Source organism: Coregonus clupeaformis, chromosome 20, assembly GCF_020615455.1.
Source record: "Coregonus clupeaformis isolate EN_2021a chromosome 20, ASM2061545v1, whole genome shotgun sequence".
Classification (NCBI taxonomy): Eukaryota; Metazoa; Chordata; class Actinopteri; order Salmoniformes; family Salmonidae; genus Coregonus; species Coregonus clupeaformis.
Window position 1 is genome coordinate 20,708,436 of NC_059211.1, and position 15,929 is coordinate 20,724,364.

The 15,929-nt window shown below is 44.9% G+C and overlaps 2 protein-coding genes across 3 annotated transcripts in view; one reads left to right on the forward strand and one right to left on the reverse strand.

Moving 5' to 3' along the window:
• Nucleotides 1–228: 228 nt before the first annotated feature.
• c20h1orf53 (chromosome 20 C1orf53 homolog) lies at nucleotides 229–3,906 on the reverse strand. Its single transcript, XM_041838644.2, has 3 exons — nucleotides 2,533–3,906; nucleotides 834–935; nucleotides 229–635 (listed from the first exon to the last, which is right to left on the reverse strand). Exons 1-3 carry the CDS (start codon nucleotides 2,821–2,823, stop codon nucleotides 564–566), a joined length of 465 nt encoding a protein of 154 aa, XP_041694578.2. The 5' UTR covers nucleotides 2,824–3,906; the 3' UTR covers nucleotides 229–563.
• Nucleotides 3,907–4,940: 1,034 nt separating this feature from the next.
• The window catches only part of LOC121534086 (DENN domain-containing protein 1B), a 191,824-nt gene continuing 180,835 nt past the window's right edge, over nucleotides 4,941–15,929 (forward strand). For both annotated transcript variants that reach the window (XM_041840540.2, XM_041840541.2), the window contains exons 1-2: nucleotides 4,941–5,186; nucleotides 5,761–5,825. In XM_041840540.2, the coding sequence (XP_041696474.2) occupies nucleotides 5,170–5,186; nucleotides 5,761–5,825 (82 nt within the window). In that variant the 5' untranslated portion in view covers nucleotides 4,941–5,169. The remainder of the gene's footprint in view (nucleotides 5,187–5,760; nucleotides 5,826–15,929) is intronic.

Genomic DNA, 15,929 nt, shown 5'->3' on the forward strand with positions numbered 1-15,929 from the left:
ACTTTGGGGGGTGAATAGTTATGCACGCTCAAGTTCAGTTTTTTTTCTTACATCTTGTTTGTTTCACAATAAAACATATTTTGCATCTTCAAAGTGGTAGGCATGTTGTCTAAATCAAATGATACAAACCCCCCCAAAAAACAATTTTAATTCCAGGTTGTAAGGCAACAAAATAGGAAAAATGCCAAGGGGGGTGACTACTTTCGCAAGCCACTGTAAATCGTTTAGCATGGTGCTGAAAACACACACACCACTCTGAATTACATCATTTAGCATGGTGCTGAAAACACACACACCACTCTGAATTACATCATTTAGCACGGTGCTGAAAACACACACACACCACTCTGAATTACATCATTTAGCATGGTGCTGAAAACACACACACCACTCTGAATTACATCATTTAGCATGGTGCTGAAAAAAACACACACACCACTCTGAATTACATCATTTAGCATGGTTCTGAAAAGAGACACACACAATTGAAAGCGTTCAAAATAACAACACAGTACGCAGACAATATAATGCCTAGCACAATGAACCAGAGTGTGCTTGGTGCATTATACATAAAATATTGAGTTAAACTGTTTCTTGTTGGCTGGGTCTTTCACGTTAACTTGGCCAAATGGACACTGTGGGAAGAATGAAATAATGAAATTAGTTATTTGAACTACACAAAGAGGAGACAGAGGTTTGGGTTGAGGGGTGAGTGTCAGGGGTGAGGGTCAGGGGTGAGAGTCAGGGGTGAGGGTCAGGGTGAGTTTTACTGTCACAGCAGTGTGTGTGTGTGTGTGTGTGTGTGTGTCTCAGACCATGAATCTAGAACTCACATGTCTACAGGCGGTGCCGCAGCACTTTCCTCTCTGGCGGTGGGCAAACTCTGTGAACACCTTGTACCCGCTGCCTGGGTCTGTGTACATCTGCCTCTTAGCCTGAAAACGCACGCACGCACACGCACACGCACACAAACAGATTGCGTTAGGTCAGAGAGGAGTGAAGACACGACCCTAAGCGTGGAAACAGATGTAAAAAGCATCCTGGATCTTGTGATGTTGTTTTTTTCACTACTGGTAGTTACCAGGTAGCACGGCACACAGAGGGCACACAGTGCCAAGAACAGAACCAAACGCTTACACACACAGAGGGCACACAGTGCCAAGAACAGAACCAAACGCTTACACACACAGCTGAGCTGATGAGAACTCTTGCCTGACATAGTACAGCGTACTACACACAACTAAGCACATTTAAATGAAGAGCTTGACAAGGGGATTACATAGGGGTTTAATCAACTGTGGCATACCCTACCCCTGTAGCTTGTGTGTTATATCAGTCAACACCTTACTGTACATGAGAAACACACTAACCAAACCCCTTCATTCTGATGTGAAGTTCCAAAACATCACCTATCAGTCTGTTTGAAAAAGTAGAGCCCACTAGTTTCAGCTTTGACAGGCAGCCATGCAGCCCACAGCCAGCCAGCCAGCCAGGCCATGATGGGAGAAAGGCCTGGGGCTCTCTGGTGACACGGCCTGTCATTTCACATGGCATCGCACTGCCATTGCTCTCCCTGCATTGTGCTTTTCCCACCGAGGCCCTGGCCCTGCCACGCTCCTCAAGTCTCTCTCGGCCAACTTGCTTCACTCCGGCCAGACTCGGGAGCCATGGTAAATATTTACTACAGAGAAGCCCGTGGGGCATTGGGGAGTGACACCTACTGCTGCTGATGTGGAGTAGGCTGGGAGTGGGTTAAGGGAGAGCGAGGTCTGCGTCTGTCAATGGTTTGGTGGTAAACATCGCCGGGCCGGCTTGACACTCACACATTATGAGGCAATGTTTACAAAACTAGGTCTTTAAGAATGTTATAAGCGTTTGGTTAAGTGAAGACACCTTGGATGGTAGAACAGTGCACACACTTGCATGTCCTGTCCAGAGCCATGTGTTTAGAGAGTTGGGTCATTTAGGTTTCTGCATTATGATACATTAACATGACACTACAACATTATATGGCAGCCATATTAGCACCCCAATAACTTTACATGGGAATATTTAAACAATGCTATGTAACCGAATGTCTAGAGTTAGAACACATTTCTAATTTCTAAAAGTTGGCCTCTCTAGTCCTGTCTACCTATTGCCCATCTTGTCACTGCCATCAGTGTGAACATTATTACAGCAAATAACAATGTCATATTTTGTATAATTATCTTTTATAAGTAAAAACGAAATATAATCAATGAAAAAACGTTACCTAACATGTTATAATGAGCTACTGCTTACATAAATGATTGTACTATATTTAACTGTTTGTTGCCCCATTAGGAAAAGGAGTGACCCAGTTTTGTGTCTATGACAGCAGTAGAGCCAACACCCTCTGATTTATATCCTTGCGGGACAGGGGACATGACATGTACTGTAGCTTTTTTACAACTCTGGGACATGAGGGAGGTGGCCAGGCCGGTCAGGTCACTGTGGTGACAAAGTACGGCCTCATAAGAGTGTAACACCAGCAAGATGTCTGAAGCTTACCTCACATGCTTCTCTGTGTAATTTCTGTATGGCAAGTTCTTCCTCTGTGAACAGTTTGTCTGTTTTTCTGTTTGTTTCTTGCATGTCGTTGCTTGTCTTGACACCGGTATCCGAGTCTTCTTTAGTTGTATGGATCTGTAATGATCCGCTATTGTTTGCTATCAATCGCTTCTGGTTAAAATCGTGTTGTGAGGCGTCCTGAGTTGACATGATTTTAACTGATCGTTTAGAACGTTGCAGGATCAACCCGCGGAGTAATGTCGCACGCTGGAAACATTGGCAAAACAACATAATATTGCTAAAGAAAATAGGCGACTAATATATCTGATGTTTACTTATTCGACTTTCGAGTTGAGAACTACTAGCCTAGGCTACTACTAGGCTATGTTGCAGTGGTAACATCATACGACAATGTTGCCATCCAAAATTCAAGCACACGCTTATTACACACACAAAAAAAAATGAAACAGCTACAGCAAACTTGTAGGCTAGAATGTAACCGATTAATGTCTATCATCGATACATTGTATCATGAGTTTCCTCTGTCCTTGTCGACACTTGGCATGTGACTATGCAGCAGTCCTAGCTTCACGGCGCCCCTACTGGATGGAAGTTGTATTGCTATGAGATTCATAGAAATTCAACATGGGGTAAAAAAAAAAGCTATTGTAGCAAACTGGAATTCTCCATAAAGATTGTTCCCATATGCTAGGCCCTACAGTATTTCTCACAAAATCAAGGATTTCAACAAATTAACAAGATCACTGATTGAGACCGGCCTATAGAAACCAGCAATGTAGCCAGTCTTACTGTAGAATGCATGCATTCTGCACTACACATTTAAAACATAAAGTTGATGAGTGGACAATTATTGGTCCTTTCAAGGTTATGTACTGCTCTAAGCCATGGCTGTTTGCTATGTGTCTACTGTATATCCAGCTAATGTAATGTGACAACTGGTTTTGAGTGACAGTATGTGGTCGGGAAGTGCAGAGGATGTGAGCACTTCACTGAAATGGTTTCATGTTTGGGAGGGTGATTTTATTTTATACCACATTTATTACATTTTGTACAGTCATCCTCACCATAGCCTATGTTTAATGTTTTAATTAGAAATGTACAGTATAGGATATGTATTTTATTGTTTCTTGAATCACAACATTGCCTGTGCATGTCTGTAAATGGATTCACAAGTTTCTTTTTGAAGTGTTGTTTATTTTGATCCTGAATCCAACATTAATGCTATTTGTGGTAATGTGGAATTGTGTAAATTTCCTTTGGACAGAACTGTTACTGTATACCCTTACAAATGCCACTAATGTGAGGGTTTATCCTAATAGAGAGCTATTTGCCTCTCAAATCATTTTCAATGGACAACTGTCATTGCATTGTGTAGGCTTAACTGTACATTGAAATAAAATACACTGAACCTATGTGACTGACTGACTTTAAGTTGTCTGCTGCGTGCCACAGGACTATGTTAGCGCGATGAGCTAAAAGCCTGATTTTCAGATCTCATGCAAGGTCACACACACACACACACACACACACACACACACACACACACACACCTCATAAAAGAAACGTTGAACCACATAAAGTGGTGTATTTAATCCACCGTAAGCTATTCCCTCTTGACTCCAGCCCTGTGCGTATTGTGTGTAGGTCATGCTTTTGTGAATGGTGAGACAGCACCAGCAGGACCCTGCCATTATCATTTCATAGGAGAAACCTGCAACAGCATGTCCCAGTCTGCTGCCACTTAATTACCTTCAGTCTGCCTGCAGGAAACTGGCTCCCAGCCAGGTCTACTCTCAGGAGGGCTAGGAGAGAGGCTCATCACACACACAGGCAGGCACAGCCACTGTTTTCAATTTACCCACGGGACACATATAGGCTAACACAGGGGCTCAATGACTCAGCATCATAGGCTGGACTGCTAAGAGTTGTGTGTGAATTATAGCCTATTTAATGCAGCACATGTGGAATGCATGCATAATGCCCAAATATATGCCCACAGTAATATCCTCTGTTTTACAACAATGAAAAAGCTCTGGTCATGTTTGTTGTTGTTGTTGTTGTTGTTGTTGTTAATGACCAAAGATCCATACAGGTGAGTGAAGATGATTAACATAAAAAAGAACGACCTAGGTAGCTCTGCCACTTCTATGCCACAGCCGGCACTATAGTCATCACTGCTCTTACTTGTGAAGGCGCAGTCCCTATTACACATGTGTAATAAATATAAAATATAAAATAAAAACTCCATTACTAAGCATTTACTATGGAACAACATGATAACGCCATCAGCTCTAATCAAGGAGGGGGACATGAAGAAATCACTGCTGTTCCAAGGTGTTTGTCAAACGAGGTGACGTCACAAAATCTTTCACAGCCACTTCCTGGTGCTGTTTTTTTGGTGTGGAAATACCGTGGAACTGAAACGGCCAACGTTATAGATCAGGAACAAGGAAGACACATCGCTATTAGATAGAATAGATATTTGAAGTATGCGGTATCAGCACTAGGTGTCAGGCTGAAAGGTTGAACTAGTTACGGACCTCCCGCTGCTTCGAAACGCAAGCTTGGTCTAGAACAGCAAAGCCGGTGGCGTAAGCTGTCGCGATGTTGTAAACCATGGACTGCAGAATAAAGTAAGACACGAGTTTGTTTACTTCTAGACTATACATCATGTTTTATGGACCTTTATTAAAAGTGTGAATTGTAATTTATTTAGCTGGCTGTCTGGCATGCTGAGTTAGCATTTGGGTCAGTGTAGTGCTGTCAAGTTGCTAAATACATTTTCATGAAGTTGCTAAATTAATTAGCCTGCTAGCCTAGGACCTCCTATAGTTTAGTATTTAAGGGTCCTAAAGTAAACAATATCATCTGGTGTCAATATAGACTTTTAGGTACAATACATTTTCCTCCGAATGTTTGCTAATTTGTCAGCAGTAACAGCGGCTATAATCATTTTATTTCTTGACCATCAAATGAATCACGCGATAATTGAATTGTTTGACGTCTGGCCAGCACGAAGACAGAGTTTGACCAATGATTCAACTATATGAGCTGCTTCATCACTATTTATAGCTATGTGTCAAACTATGTTGCATAATATTCTGTTGATGTAGCTAGTTAGCAGTTGTTGCATACCAAAAGTTATGTTTGTACACAGATGTTTATTTTGCTCCCAGCTAAAGTAATACTCTCGCTTCTTTATTACAGCGAGATTCCCGAGAGGACGTTTGATTTGGTACTACAGGTTGCATGCCCAACATCTGAAAATGAAGGTGGGTAACATAACACGAGCATGTTGATGTGCAATACCACACTTCCTTAGTAGTTTGCCTTGGATGGAGAGAGCGATAAACAGATCTGAATATCCTGTCAGTTGCTGGGCCTGGTTAGTGTATCATACACACTGTACTACCAAGACACCTTAGAAACGTTTGCCTTTATAACAACTGTGCATAACATGTCAGTTTAAGTCAAATACTAGCAAACTCTTAGAGACTGCAGACATCAGACATGAGTGAGATTGAAACACCAGTCCCATGCTCACCAGACATTCCATGAGTCAGCATGTCCACGTTGGTAAAGTAGGCTACAGTGGAGGTGGTGATTATGGTACGTCTGTGGTGTCAATAGGCGTGGCCCTGGACTACTAGGCTGTTTCACCAGTATAACAAAGCATAACGTGGCTTACAATAGTTAACTGACTGAGAACTGATGAATATCTAAGGCTATGTTAAGGGTTGGAATGTTAAATAAATCACACAGAGTTGGTAACATAGATTCCAGTGTGAGGACAGTCTTCTTCTTGTGCTGTTCATACTGTCACTAGCACTCACAGGGGACGAGGGACCAATAGGGAGTAGTTGCTTCATAAATGTTTTTTCATTATGATCCAGATCCACCCTTTTTCATTTTCTTGTTACTCACCAAATTGATCAAACCACCATATATATATATATATATTTTTTTTGTTTGTTACAACAATCCATGGTCCAGCAGCGACTCCCAACAGGGACAGTTTTGGGAAACGTTGAGTTCAGGCCATGACCAGCCAGCATCAGCTGTTCTTCTGTATGTGATGGTGAAACAGTTCATCAGTAGAACACAAAGTGCTTAGAATAACCCAGGAAATGATTCCGGCCACCGAAGAACGGTTCCAACCTTTCAGAGTAGCCTATGGGAAACAAAACAACCTATATTTCACATTGATATCCAATGTCCGCCCTTAAGTCGAATATCATGTAAAAAGTGTTGTTGTACATATTACACCAGGTTTCTCATTTCCCCCTCAGTCCTGACATTAATTAAATAGGTGTTATGTGGATGGTTCAATAGTGCAGCTGCTGAGCTGACCAGAATAAGGACGGGAAGTTATCCTTGGACGTAACACTGATATTAGATTTAAAACCAAACTCATAAACCTTGGGCCTGTACTGTAATAAACCGGCTTCCCTCTCATTGATCCAGGGTCAGACTCATATCCGGAGCTAGGCTCTCAGGAGCTCACTGCTTCATTACACTCCCCTCAGCTCCCATGGAACAACCAAATGCTGATACCTCATTGGATAAGTGTGCTGCTACAGCCGAATACTGCCTCCTTATTGGACAGGATAATTGTAGGGTACAGGAAGTGGGTTATGACGTGGATGGATGGCCATTGAGAGAGGTTGTTAGGCTCACAGGAGACCCTGAGAGATCATTATTTGTTGCAAATTGAATCTTGTGATTTTTGACAGGTTGTTTTAGAGAAATGGGTTTCAGATATCGAAACAGGGAATCAAGCACTTGTTGCAGTTTTTATCCATTTCCCTTTTTCTTAAAAATTGGCCTGGGTTCTAGTCTATGGGGATGTGTGGAGTGTTATGTTTCTTCTACGCTGCTGGTTAAGAATGAAATACTGTAGATTGTCTTGTGTTAAGATATTATATAATTCAGATTGATGGATCGTGTGGGAACTTGTGATGTGTACTTACTATAGGCCTGAATAAATGTATTACGTTCCTATGGTGATGCTGAGCTCCACTGTGTGCTTTTGACTCGGTTCCTCATGATGTGTTTGTCTTGTTGTGTGTGGGAGGTGGGGTGGGGGTGGTGTTGCGTGTGGTATCAGATAGTGTTCTTTCTGAGTCATAATGGACAGGCTTTGGCCTAGTTGTGTGAAACTCACCACAACCCAGCCCTGTAGCTCCACAGTATATGCATTAGGTACGCTCCCAGCCCCGTAGCATTAGGTACGCTCCCAGCCCCGTAGCATTAGGTACGCTCCCAGCCCCGTAGCATTAGGTACGCTCCCAGCCCCGTAGCATTAGGTACGCTCCCAGCCCCGTAGCATTAGGTACGCTCCCCAGCCCCGTAGCATTAGGTACCCTCCCAGCCCCGTAGCATTAGGTACGCTCCCAGCCCCGTAGCATTAGGTACGCTCCCAGCCCCGTAGCATTAGGTACGCTCCCCAGCCCCGTAGCATTAGGTACGCTCCCAGCCCCGTAGCATTAGGTACGCTCCCCAGCCCCGTAGCATTAGGTACGCTCCCAGCCCCGTAGCATTAGGTACGCTCCCAGCCCCGTAGCATTAGGTACGCTCCCCAGCCCCGTAGCATTAGGTACGCTCCCAGCCCCGTGGCATTAGGTACGCTCCCAGCACCGTAGCATTAGGTACGCTCCCAGCCCCGTAGCATTAGGTACGCTCCCAGCCCCATAGCATTAGGTACGCTCCCCAGCCCCGTAGCATTAGGTACGCTCCCAGCCCCGTAGCATTAGGTACGCTCCCAGCCCCGTAGCATTAGGTACGCTTCCAGCCCCGTAGCATTAGGTACACTCCCAGCCCTGTAGCATTAGGTACACTCCCAGCCCCGTAGCATTAGGTACGCTCCCCAGCCCCGTAGCATTAGGTACGCTCCCAGCCCCGTAGTATTAGGTACTCTCCCCAGCCCCGTAGCATTAGGTACTCTCCCAGCCCCGTAGTATTAGGTACGCTCCCAGCCCCGTAGCATTAGGTACGCTCCCAGCCCCGTAGTATTAGGTACGCTCCCAGCCCCGTAGCATTAGGTACGCTCCCAGCACCGTAGCATTAGGTACGCTCCCAGCCCCGTAGCATTAGGTACGCTCCCAGCCCCGTAGCATTAGGTACGCTCCCAGCCCCGTAGCATTAGGTACGCTCCCAGCCCCGTAGCATTAGGTACACTCCCAGCCCTGTAGCATTAGGTACACTCCCAGCCCCGTAGCATTAGGTACGCTCCCCAGCCCTGTAGCATTAGGTACGCTCCCAGCCCCGTAGTATTAGGTACTCTCCCAGCCCCGTAGCATTAGGTACTCTCCCAGCCCCGTAGTATTAGGTACGCTCCCAGCCCCGTAGCATTAGGTACGCTCCCAGCCCCGTAGTATTAGGTACGCTCCCAGCCCCGTAGCATTAGGTACGCTCCCCAGCCCCGTAGCATTAGGTACTCTCCCAGCCCCGTGGCATTAGGTACGCTCCCCCAGCCCCGTGGCATTAGGTACGCTCCCCAGCCCCGTAGCATTAGGGTACGCTCCCCAGCCCCGTAGCATTAGGTACGCTCCCAGCCCCGTAGCATTAGGTACGCTCCCAGCCCCGTAGTATTAGGTACGCTCCCAGCCCCGTAGTATTAGGTACGCTCCCCAGCCCCGTAGCATTAGGTACGCTCCCAGCCCCGTAGTATTAGGTACGCTCCCAGCCCCGTAGTATTAGGTACGCTCCCAGCCCCGTAGTATTAGGTACGCTCCCAGCCCCGTAGCATTAGGTACGCTCCCAGCCCCGTAGTATTAGGTACGCTCCCAGCCCCGTAGTATTAGGTACGCTCCCCAGCCCCGTAGCATTAGGTACGCTCCCCAGCCCCGTAGCATTAGGTACGCTCCCAGCCCCGTAGTATTAGGTACTCTCCCAGCCCCGTAGCATTAGGTACGCTCCCCAGCCCCGTAGCATTAGGTACTCTCCCAGCCCCGTAGCATTAGGTACGCTCCCAGCCCCGTAGTATTAGGTACTCTCCCAGCCCCGTAGCATTAGGTACGCTCCCAGCCCCGTAGCATTAGGTACGCTCCCCAGCCCCGTAGCATTAGGTACTCTCCCAGCCCCGTAGTATTAGGTACTCTCCCAGCCCCGTAGCATTAGGTACTCTCCCAGCCCCGTAGTATTAGGTACTCTCCCAGCCCTGTAGCATTAGGTACGCTCCCAGCCCCGTAGCATTAGGTACTCTCCCAGCCCCGTAGCATTAGGTACCCTCCCAGCCCCGTAGTATTAGGTACGCTCCCAGCCCCGTAGTATTAGGTACTCTCCCAGCCCCGTAGCATTAGGTACGCTCCCAGCCCCGTAGTATTAGGTACTCTCCCAGCCCCGTAGCATTAGGTACGCTCCCAGCCCTGTAGCATTAGGTACGCTCCCCAGCCCCGTAGTATTAGGTACTCTCCCAGCCCCGTAGTATTAGGTACTCTCCCAGCCCTGGAGCTCTAAAGTACATGCATTAGGTACGCTGCCAAAAGCACCTTGCCCACAGCATATCTACCAACTTCCTTCACATGGCTAAATCATGTTTTGGGATATAGATTCGATTTCCAATGATCTTATCATAAACTGAAATGTTTGAACAGCTAAGCTAATAGACTAAATAGAGAAGTGGTTCTCCTCATATTTCAGTCTAGTTTCACCTTTCCATTGTTCATAATGATAGAAGATTCACTTATAAGTACGTTAACGATATCATGGAAGGTTTGAGTGGGGATTGTTTTATACAGTCATGTAGGCCTTGGTGTGAGCTGTGAAAATGGTGAATATTAAAATGGAATGTTATATATTTTTTAGATTTTAGTCATTTAGCAGACGCTCTTATCCAGAGCGACTTACAGTTAGTGAGTGCATACATTTTTCATACTGGCCCCCCGTAGGAAACAAACCCACAACCCTGGCGTTTTACAGGATGCAGGCTGGTTCAGTTAGCAGGCTGATCAGGATCCAGGCAGGTTCAGGATGCAGCATGCAGGCATGTTCAGGATGCAGCATGCAGGCATGTTCAGGATGCAGCATGCAGGCAGGTTCAGGATGCAGCATGCATGCAGGTTCAGGATGCAGCATGCAGGCAGGTTCAGGATGCAGCATGCAGGCAGGTTCAGGATGCAGCATGCAGGCAGGTTCAGGATGCAGCATGCAGGCAGGTTCAGGATGCAGCATGCAGGCAGGTTCAGGATGCAGCATGCAGGCAGGTTCAGGATACAGCATCCAGGCAGGTTCAGGATGCAGCATGCAGGCAGGTTCAGGATGCAGCATGCAGGCAGGTTCAGGATGCAGCATCCAGGCAGGTTCAGGATGCAGCATCCAGGCAGGTTCAGGATGCAGCATGCAGGCAGGTTCAGGATGCAGCATGCAGGCAGGTTCAGGATGCAGCATGCAGGCGGATGCAGCATGCAGGCAGTTTCAGGATGCAGGATACCACTGTCAAAATTACAATTAAACCACATAACTGGTATTCAATGTAAAAGGCATATTCCAAAATCCTTAATTACATTGTATAATAGTGGTCATAATCAGAACCTGTTCAGAAATGACCCGTTCATTAATTCAAAGTCGACTCATTTATTATAATAGGCTATTGGCGTCCTGGTGGGAAGGCCGTGTATAAACTAGTGGAACGCGCAGGCGCTCATAACTTGAAGAGGGACCGACCATTTGACACAGAGGAGCTCCAAGGACTAAACAGCAAACAAACACTTTTGTTGGAAATAAAATGATCTTGTGTGTAAAATGTTCATGTGTACTCTAAACATCGCGCCCACTCAGAGGGGATAAAATGGTAGATGAAATGCAACAATGTATCGTACAAAAATGAAACCGAAATGTCTCTACAATGTTACAATAGACATTAAGGGAATGAAGTGGTGGAACACTAGCGATTAGAATATGGAAAATAGAATGAGCAGAGATTAAGTTGATCTTCAATATCTCGATGAAACACGAACAAACATTTTATAATGCGGAAACAAAGCGCTCTCAAATGGCGGGAGTTTGGAGAGCGCACTAGTTGAGAGACGGGGCCCAATGAGTGCGTTTTCGCCACAGGCCTATATAATAGCCTTACCCATAAAGATTGACAGGAGGCTGGCTATAGGTAGGCGTAGGTCTGTATGATGTAGACTCCAGAGTGGCTCAGTGGTCTAAGGCACTGCATCGCAGTGCTAGCTGTGCCACTAGAGATCCTGGTTCGAATCCAGGCTCTGTCGTAGCCGGCCGCGACCGGGAGACCCATGGGGCGGCGCACAATTGGCCCAGCGTCGTCCAGGGTAGGGTAAGGGAATGGCCGGCAGGGGATGTAGCTCAGTTGGTAGAGCATGGCGTTTGCAACGCTAGGGTTGTGGGTTCGATAAAAATAATGTATGCGCTAACTGTAAGTCGCTCTGGATAAGAGCGTCTGCTAAATGACTAAAATGTAAAAAATGTAATGATGATTTCTAATTTTGCTCAGTATAGTAACAGTGGTTACCCTCACCACATGCTGACAGAGAAGGCTACTTACTCACAGTGCTGCCTACCTCTGACTACTCTGCATGTCTGTTAACACATGGGGAGTTCCCTGCCCTGGCCTCTTTCTATGGCAGGGAGAGGAGAACGGTCGTTCGGAAGTAGTCTTTGAAGTCAGATAGCTATATCATCACAGTGGTACTAGCCTGTTTAAGCAGACTAGATATTTCACACCTTCCTACCACTGTGTCTGTCCTCTGTTGTTGTAGGCCTATGTGTCAACACAGCCCTTAACACCTTCCATTTATAATAGTGGCACTAGACCAGAGTGGGAGAAGGCCAACGTCAGGACACAGTGGGTTTGATCTGATGCAGGTTTCACATTGATTGAGCTGACATTTTGGCCAAAAGCTCTCTGAGAATATGTACATGTGGTCGTGTGTGGTTTTTACGTGTGTGTGGGAATTCAAGTGCTGACGAGGCTATAGCCTAACCATCGTTAAACACACAGTGCATGTTGCTGTTGGTCTAGTTTAAACACGACTAGGGCTGTTGTGGTGACCGTATTACCGCCACACCGGCAGTCATGATGGCATTCAAATTCGACGTGACCGTTTAGTCACGGTAATTAGGCTTCTCCAAGCTCTGATGCTGCTGATGGTCATTAGTAGCCTACCAAACTTGCTAACTACCTGGTACTCAGCACTCTATTGTCCCTCTAATCACTCTGACATCAATGCAAATCTAATCAAACACTTCATGAGAGCCCATGTTGTGCAACATTTCTATAGGCAATGCAATTGCGCGAGGAAAAAAAGAGTGATGCTTCTATTAAAAAGAGGAGGATCCCATCAGCTTTCTATAGGCTTACTATATGTATTTCTGAACTTTCCTAATATTAAGCACATTGCTTCTATTTACAACAGGAGTATAGCCTACCTGGCTGGCATGAAAATGAACCAGGGGAAAAGCGTCCTCCATTTGCTATTTAAGTGTATAGATGACGTGTATTTTTCCCCCTGCCCGCTTCGAGACAGGTGCATGATAATGGTCCATTCTAAATCAAAACAAATTTCACACATATATTACTTAGTATATGTAAAGACAAGATTAAATCAAGAATCGTCTGTTGGGTGACAATATTATCGACTTTTCTGAATCATAGTGGCCAAATAACTTCTTAAAATTAAGCAGATTAAGCACATTAATCCGCTTTACAAGGGGTGTAGAGCCTAACTGGCATATATAAGCAGTGCGTGAGTTTCAAGTCTGGGGAAGATCATTTCCCCCATAAAAATGCACTTTTATAATAAAAGTATTACATACATAATCGCATTTGCGGTCACTTTTGATAATGGCGTTTTCCCGCTAATGGAACATTTGGCTTATAGCCTACTGCCACGTGCACATTGCTGCGCTTATAATGTGAAGAAATAAGCTAATAGTTTAATCCACATTTTAAGCTAAACTTTCTGATCTGTTGCGTCAGCCACATTGCGTAAAAAAAGGTTTTTTGATGCTAGTGGTTGTATTAATTTGGGATCTATCGCATCCCACAACTGTCCCAGACTATATTTGGGAATATTTATTTCTCGCACAGAATAGAATAGGTCAACTTTTGTACTATGGGGATAGTAGATTGACATAGGCCAGTGCTTTTGCTGTTCGTTAGGCCTACTCATCTTGTTGGCTGACGAAAAGTAAATGTGGACAGTTCTTCCAATATCTTCAATATGCACCTCGGAATTGGATAAGGACGCGTGCAGTTGCGTCACCGATGTGTCTGTCTTCACTTGTAGCCTTTGAGAAAGACCCGATCACGTGATGGAGAGCCATGTGAGTGAGAGGTGCTTCGGAGCAGGCAGCACTCCGGGCCAAGGGCACAACAGCCACTGGCTGCAAAAGGCATTAATTTTTTTAGGGTGCATTACGGCCACTCAAAGGGGATGCTGCCGGGAAATTCGAGGCATTATCAAGTGCTTGTCAAATTGTGAATGAGAGACTGATGAAATGAACTAAGCAGAATTCATGCCTTTCAAGCGACCTTTTTCAAATTATCATTAGAGTCGCATCATGCAGCCTTACAATGTATTAAAAATCTAAACATATAGCCCAACGTTTGTAGAACAACTAAAGTTACATTAATACCTCAATTAAGAATATAGGAGTACCTATTTCTTTGTTAACCGCTCAACACAGAATAGCTGCATGTGTGCACTCCCTCAAATCGTTTGGAGAAAATATCCTCTCTATTTATTTCAGCTTTGTTCAATTGTATTCTTCATACTATAAAATAATGCCATTATATAATGGAATTCTAAGCAAATCTTGTCTGCTAAATGAACTAGTGTAGCCCACAGCCATTTGGCACAGCCTGATCAGGACCTAACATAAGGACTACTCAGAGTATGCTATTCTGTTCTTCTGAAATGGACTACATTTTCTTCATATCATATTTCTTTAGACCTGTCTAAAATAAATAATGGATTTATTGTGATGGTGTAGGCTATATTACATGGATTTATTATACTTTTTTAAAATGTAGATGTTCCAAATGTCTGCATCAGTGGCTTGTAGGCTATGCGTGGAAGCCAGGAGATGCTACATTTGTTTATGTTAGTTAACTGTCAATTACTGTGAGACCGACCAGTTATTTGCTTGACAATCACCGGCTGATGACATTTTGTGACCGCCACAGCCCTAAACATGAGAATAGCTCTGTATGATATGGAGACACACAAACGCATAGCCTACAGTATGTACACAGAGTAGCCTACAGTATGGACGCAGAGTAGCCTACAGTATGGAGCAGAGTAGCCTGTGTATGCAGAGTAGCCTGTGTATGCAGAGTAGCCTACAGTATGGACGCAGAGTAGCCTACAGTATGGAGCAGAGTAGCCTGTGTATGCAGAGTAGCCTGTGTATGCAGAGTAGCCTACAGTATGTACACAGAGTAGCCTACAGTATGTACACAGAGTAGCCTACAGTATGTACACAGAGTAGCCTACAGTATGACGCAGAGTAGCCTACAGTATGGACGCAGAGTAGCCTACAGTATGGACGCAGAGTAGCCTGTGTATGCAGAGTAGCCTGTGTATGCAGAGTAGGCTGTGTACGCAGAGTAGCCTATATACACACGAGTGAGAATAATAATGGATTGTACTGTATGAGTCTAACTCGCACTATCCACCTCCCAGTGGTAGAGCACAGCACAGCCATCAGGGTTTCATAAGAGGCCTGAGAGCAGTCTTCTGCAGTACAGGGTAGTTATGACTGACTGCTCTGGTCTCTGGGTTGGATGACCACTCACCCATAGGAGATATGGTTGTACACTACTTTGACTTACAGCCTTCTATATCAACTTAATAGTCAGCTCCTAACTCTGGCGTGCTTGGATGCTGTGCTTTCTTCAATGTGGATTTGGGGTTAGATCATTTAGGGTTATACAATGTAATGTTATATCATTTAGGGTTATGTCGTGTAATGTTATGTAATTTAGGGGAGCCATGCCACAGTGTTGAGTCGTTTCATTCTTACATTCTTACAATGCATGAATGAATGTAAAATGAATGTAAGCATTGTAAGAATGAATGCGATATCCTCTGAAAAGGTTTTGTCCCATAGAGATTGTATTGAACAATGAGCATGACACTGAAACGTGTCTGAGCATGAGTCATCAAAACCTTTAGGATAGTGACATCCTGTTGATTGCTCATGGACTAGCCTAGAGTCACTAGCTTAGGCCTATATTTACAAGGATTCAGGAACCCGTTCTTTAGAATGATTACAACTGTGGAGATTCCATAGAGTTATCATCAGCGCTCAACATTCAGGTAAATTAAAAAGTGAGTAACGGGCCTGCAACTGCAACAGAATTAGAATTAGCCTTCAACTCAAATGTGTCATTATGGGCAGAAGAA

Coding starts and splice junctions, on each gene's coding strand:
- c20h1orf53 (XM_041838644.2), bottom strand. CDS start 2,823: ATGTTGTTTTGCCAATGTTTCCAGCGTGCGACATTACTCCGCGGGTTG. Junction 936..2,532: donor TACACAGAGAAGCATGTGAG/GTAAGCTTCAGA, acceptor GTGCGTTTTCAG/GCTAAGAGGCAGATGTACAC. Junction 636..833: donor GCGGCACCGCCTGTAGACAT/GTGAGTTCTAGA, acceptor TTCTTCCCACAG/TGTCCATTTGGCCAAGTTAA.